This window comes from Charadrius vociferus, unplaced genomic scaffold (genome assembly GCF_000708025.1).
Source record: "Charadrius vociferus isolate BGI_N301 unplaced genomic scaffold, ASM70802v2 scaffold453, whole genome shotgun sequence".
NCBI classification, from domain to species: Eukaryota; Metazoa; Chordata; class Aves; order Charadriiformes; family Charadriidae; genus Charadrius; species Charadrius vociferus.
In genome coordinates, this window is record NW_009647575.1 from 617,948 (window position 1) to 622,947 (window position 5,000).

A 5,000-nucleotide genomic window follows, 5' to 3' on the forward strand; every position below is an offset into this window, starting at 1 on the left:
TCACTCTCTGTTAGTACTTTCCTCCTCCCAAAGACACTATTTAAGAACGAAGCCACTTTCTCAACAGGTACTCTGCCATATATTACAATCTACTCCCATATTCCTGATGTGCATCTCAGGTTTTTTTCTCATCTCAAGGAGAGTTCAGCCTAATTGTTCCCCCGTCCAAGCCCTCCAAGCAGGAAAGGACTTTCCATGGTATTCACTGTTGCAATAGTGCCATACCAGAAAGTTCCAGCAGAACTTGACAGAATTTCTTTATAATCATGTGCAAGCAAATAACCCCTTAGCTTTCTTACCTCCCTTTTTATTCCTAACAGGAGTTGGGGAGGTTTACAGGTGCCAGTTGCCATAGCATTTGCTACTTTGAAAGTTCTCTGGGAACACCTGAATTGTCCTTTGTCACATCCCTAATAGCCTTAGTCAGAGGCCTTAAAGTGAAGGAAGGAAAGAGGTGAGGAAGGTCACCATCTTAGTGCACTTTACTCAAGGGAATCTTTGAGGCCATTATCATTTATGATATTTTGTACATTTATCAGTTGCTCTTCAGAGACCCAAAGGGCAGATAAGCATCCAGCTCCATTCTGTGTCTCTGAAAATCAGAACTGGTATGCTAGATAGACTGTGTACGCGGTAAGTAGGAAAATTTCACACCTCTAAAGGCAATTACTTTACAAACCTGAGTGGCCCCTGTCATAGCACCGACTACTTAAAACCAAATAATACGTGCCCTAGCTCTGTATCGAATGAGTGCGTGCATGTGTGCACAGGTGAGATCAAGCACAGCACTGACAACAGGAGGGACAATTCTGAGTGTGAAGCATTGTCAAAATTAGGGTCGGCCTGTGTGCCTGTTTACCTGTATGCATAGTTCATGTGGTCCCTGGTTGCATACACGAGTATTTTTAAAACACTATTGCTATGTGTGCTTCCTACACTCAGGTTGTGAATCGATATAGGTTAAATTTATATAGCAGAAAAAACCTCTTCCCTCTGTCTATTATTGGACTAAAAGATTTTTTTATAGGACATTTCCATCATAAGGGAATTTTACATCAGGTTTATAAACCCCTGAAAATAAAAGCTTTGTTACTCTAATGCTGACAAGCCGTTAGCTATAGCAGTACTAGCAGGAGCCACTCTCATATAGGGTTCAGAATAGTAATGTAGTCTAGTACCGTCCTTGGACAACTGCTTGCATTTACAGAAATTGATGGGTTATTGTGCTGCAAACTTTTCACCTAAGAAGTGTGAGGGATGAGGTGAAGAACAATAGAGATGTCTCGCTGAGAGAATGGCTTCACTACACGCAGGATTGCACAACACTTTGAAATCTTCCACCATCTTAGTCCCATGCTGTCTCCGACTTGGCAAACGCTTTCATTTAGCCAGGGATCAGTAGCTTGGGGGGGGGAAAAAGTTCCGTTCTCCAGCTGTTGTGTCATTTCCCTTGATAAGTCCTAAATTGACCGAGTTATTCAGCACCAAAGGAGCCTTCCTGTGGTAGACATGCTTTATTATGTGCCCTTTCAGGGACAAAGGCTTCTGTGTCAGTAAACTGCTATGGAGAGGAAGGACAGATTTATTCTCACAGCATCATAAGCATTATCTTCTGAGGGGCTAATGTAAAAGTAAAAAATTGTGCAGCATTACCATCCAAAACCTAATGGCTGATGTTGCTGCTTCTTGATTATCAACCTGATGGGAGGCAGAATGAAAAGCTTGAAAGGCTGCTTCTCAGAAGGGCATATTTGAAAAGATTATTTTTAAATTAAGGAGTTTTTAAAGGCAGCATTTTGTTTGGGCTTCTTCATTTGCTGGCTTATTTTGGATGTTTGGCTGGTGGTTTGGGTTGGGTGTTGTGCAAAAGGGAAGGAAGGTTTGTGAATGTCCTTATTTGGCATTAATTTTGGATAAAGCAGAAAGTCTTGATTTCAAATTAAAAACCCAAGCAGTTCATGCATATATTTAGCCCTCCCCATGGACTGCAAATCAATATGTTCACACCAGCCTTCCTTCTGTATGTGATAAGAAGGGGAAATGGGGAACGTGACTTGTCAACCTGGGGGTCATTTTGCAAGGCACAAGTGACAGTGAGGAGCCCTGGCACCGCCTCACTCAGAGGCGAGTTGGCCATTTTCAGGAGTTCAGCAACAAAGTCTGTCTTTGAAAATCTTTCACCAGCCCCTGGAAACACTGCAGCCTAGTTAGCGTTTTAGCAATCTGAACATGCTTTGTAACACACCTGACAAGGCAAGCCTCTTTCTTTTTGGAGAAGAGAAAGGGGTAAATATTTTTAAAAACAAACATGGACGCGTTGACAATGAAAGCTGGTGTAAGCCTAGCCCGCTGGTATGTGACGTGAAGAACTGACATGATTAAAAAATATTTCAACAGATCCTCAAACAGCCACTGGAGAGGTGGATGGGGTGAATCTGGAAGAAATCCGAGAATTTGCCAAAGCATTTAAAATCCGGCGCCTGTCCCTTGGCCTGACACAGACTCAAGTTGGCCAAGCCCTAAGCGCCACCGAAGGCCCAGCCTATAGCCAGTCTGCCATCTGCAGGTAACAAGTTATATCATAAACTCTCTTCTCCTCTCTTTGTTCTTAATAATTATTCAGCTTATTGCAAGGAGCATGCTTGTGTTTGAGTCTCATGTCTTTAGAATGTATTATTTAATCTGGGACTTAAATTAGATAATAAAGTTGGTATCTAGCAGCTAAAACGTTCTTATTGTGTACCCCTAAAGTAACTTTAGTCTTTTTTTTTCCCTGCTCCTTTTTAAAACAAGTGAGAAACAATGTGCCTGGCATTGAGACTTAATTCAGTAGACGAGCTGGAGACCCTGCTGATGCTGGATAAGCACCAGCTGACCCTCTTCATACTGTGCCATTTTCTACAGATAGGGTTACTGAACAAATATTTCATGGCTGCATCCCTGCTAAGTTAAAACCTGTATTACTGTGGTTAGCACTTCACATATAGGATGTTAATGATGATTTACCTAGGCAACACAGAAGGGGAAAAATGATCCTTCCTGCTATCTTGCAAACCAGCAGCTATTCATCTTTTATCACCCAAATATTTACTAAAAAAAAACCCAAACAGACAAGCCGCATATGCAAAGCAGAAGTAGAAATCTGCCCTAATCATAAGAAATGATAATACAGTCTTGATAGAGTTAAAGTAGTTAGAAGCAAACACCGTATATGCATGTATGTGTGTTACAGTAATCCCATGTTTATGCATGAGGTAACAAACACACTTAGGTAACAGCTTTTTCCTCTTGGGCAATGCCTTATAGTCCTTCTCCATCAGTAAAAGCCAAGAAACCAACTCTAAGCTCATTTAAGTGGATTTTGTTCTTGGTGATCCATGAAATGCTCTGTCTTTTTATCTGCTCTTTATACTTTTAATGTATTCCCCATAGAACGGAAGTGTACTTTTCCTGCAGTTTAAGACTAAGGTTATAAATAACATCAGTATGGGGTAGTGAGCTTGCAGCTCACATTTTGCTCAATGATTTTCCATAAAACCCATTGATTGTTGTTAAATACAAAAAGCTCCATAGGATCCTCTCACTTCTATGGTCTCCCCTACTGTTTTTTCTTATAAGATACCTCCCTGTAGAAAATAACCTTTATTCAGTCTATACAAGGATACTACTGCTGGGAAATTTGTTTCAAGACTTGTATATCGTTATACCAAACAACATGTACTGCAGTATCAACACTAACAAGCAATGCCAATGATTCGAATGCTATTGCTCCCTGTTGCTAAGGATTAATTCTATTTTTTTTCTTCCCTGTGGTCAATTGGTAAGGAATGCCTAAAACGGGTGGAGTTTTTAGCAATTGCCAATTCGTTGTAGCCTTAATTTTCTGTTTAACATACTATATTTTAAAGTGATAAATTGCAGCTTCCTTTGCTTTTGTCTAGTTTGCTGTCTTCTCATTTCCTCCATCTACCTCACACCTGAGAAAACCACTGGGGATTGTTTGAATTTTACGAAGAGAAAGGGTTCCCCACTAACCGATTATCATGAAAACTCCAATAAAGATAAAGTTGGAGCACACATATGGCTAACAAAAACCCGTAATGTGGAGACCTTTTACAGAGGACTCCTTAGAGGGAGCAAATTGCTCAGAACATGAGGACTGGGTGCAGAAGCTGGTCTCAAATACTTGCAAGGTTATAGGGTTTTTTCTTTCCTTTGACCCCCTCAGATGGATATCACTTTGGGGTGTAATAACCTATGCTATGACTGTACATTTCTTGTTAAGCACCAAGACAAGCTACTTCAGTGGCAGTATGCTGTTCCTCGGAAATAGTAGGTTTAACTTTTCTTTTAACGGTAACAAAGGAGTTTCAGTAAGAACTCCAGGGTAATGGAAAGAGCAGTAAGGTAAGCAAGTTGAACGACCAGCTCTGAGACAGAAGTTGAGTCTTCTGGTGGCCTGTGCAGGTTGTATCAGCAATATACCACCTTGCTGATATGTTCTGCATGGAAATAACAGCTTTTTCTTAACTTGAGACAATGCGTTCTAAAACATACACTTCAGCCTGAAATATCACTGAACCACAAGGAAGGACACCTTGCAGTCAATACCACACTAGGATCCCAGGCACCAGTTACAAATTCTTTGGAGTGTTATTATCTGAAATTATTACTTGTCTTATTCTTTGTTTGTGAGAAATGCTTTGTTTCTTGCTGGAATATTTCTGCAGCCACCACGTGCTGAATAGAGACACTAAAAATTGCCAGCTCCAGTCACCCAGCTGCTTTGCACAAAGGCATTGATTCGGTTGGTCTCATCTCCAGAGCATGTCGTGATTAGCGGCAGCGGTGCTTCAGCACTGGGCGGGCTGGAGAGTGCAGCAGCGCCATGCAATAATTGTTGCCTTTCCACAACGTTAAATATCGCAATGCGGGAGGTGGACGTAGGTGAAGTGGGGTAATACGAATGGGTGGCATCAGAGAAGTTGAGTTAAGACTTT

At 41.2% G+C, this 5,000-nt stretch overlaps 1 protein-coding gene across 1 annotated transcript in view; it reads left to right on the forward strand.

Moving 5' to 3' along the window:
* The window catches only part of POU6F2 (POU class 6 homeobox 2), a 259,875-nt gene that overhangs the window by 253,411 nt on the left and 1,464 nt on the right, over positions 1 to 5,000 (forward strand). The window contains exon 9 of the mRNA XM_009880920.1: positions 2,398 to 2,566. Within this exon, the coding sequence (XP_009879222.1) occupies positions 2,398 to 2,566 (169 nt within the window). The remainder of the gene's footprint in view (positions 1 to 2,397; positions 2,567 to 5,000) is intronic.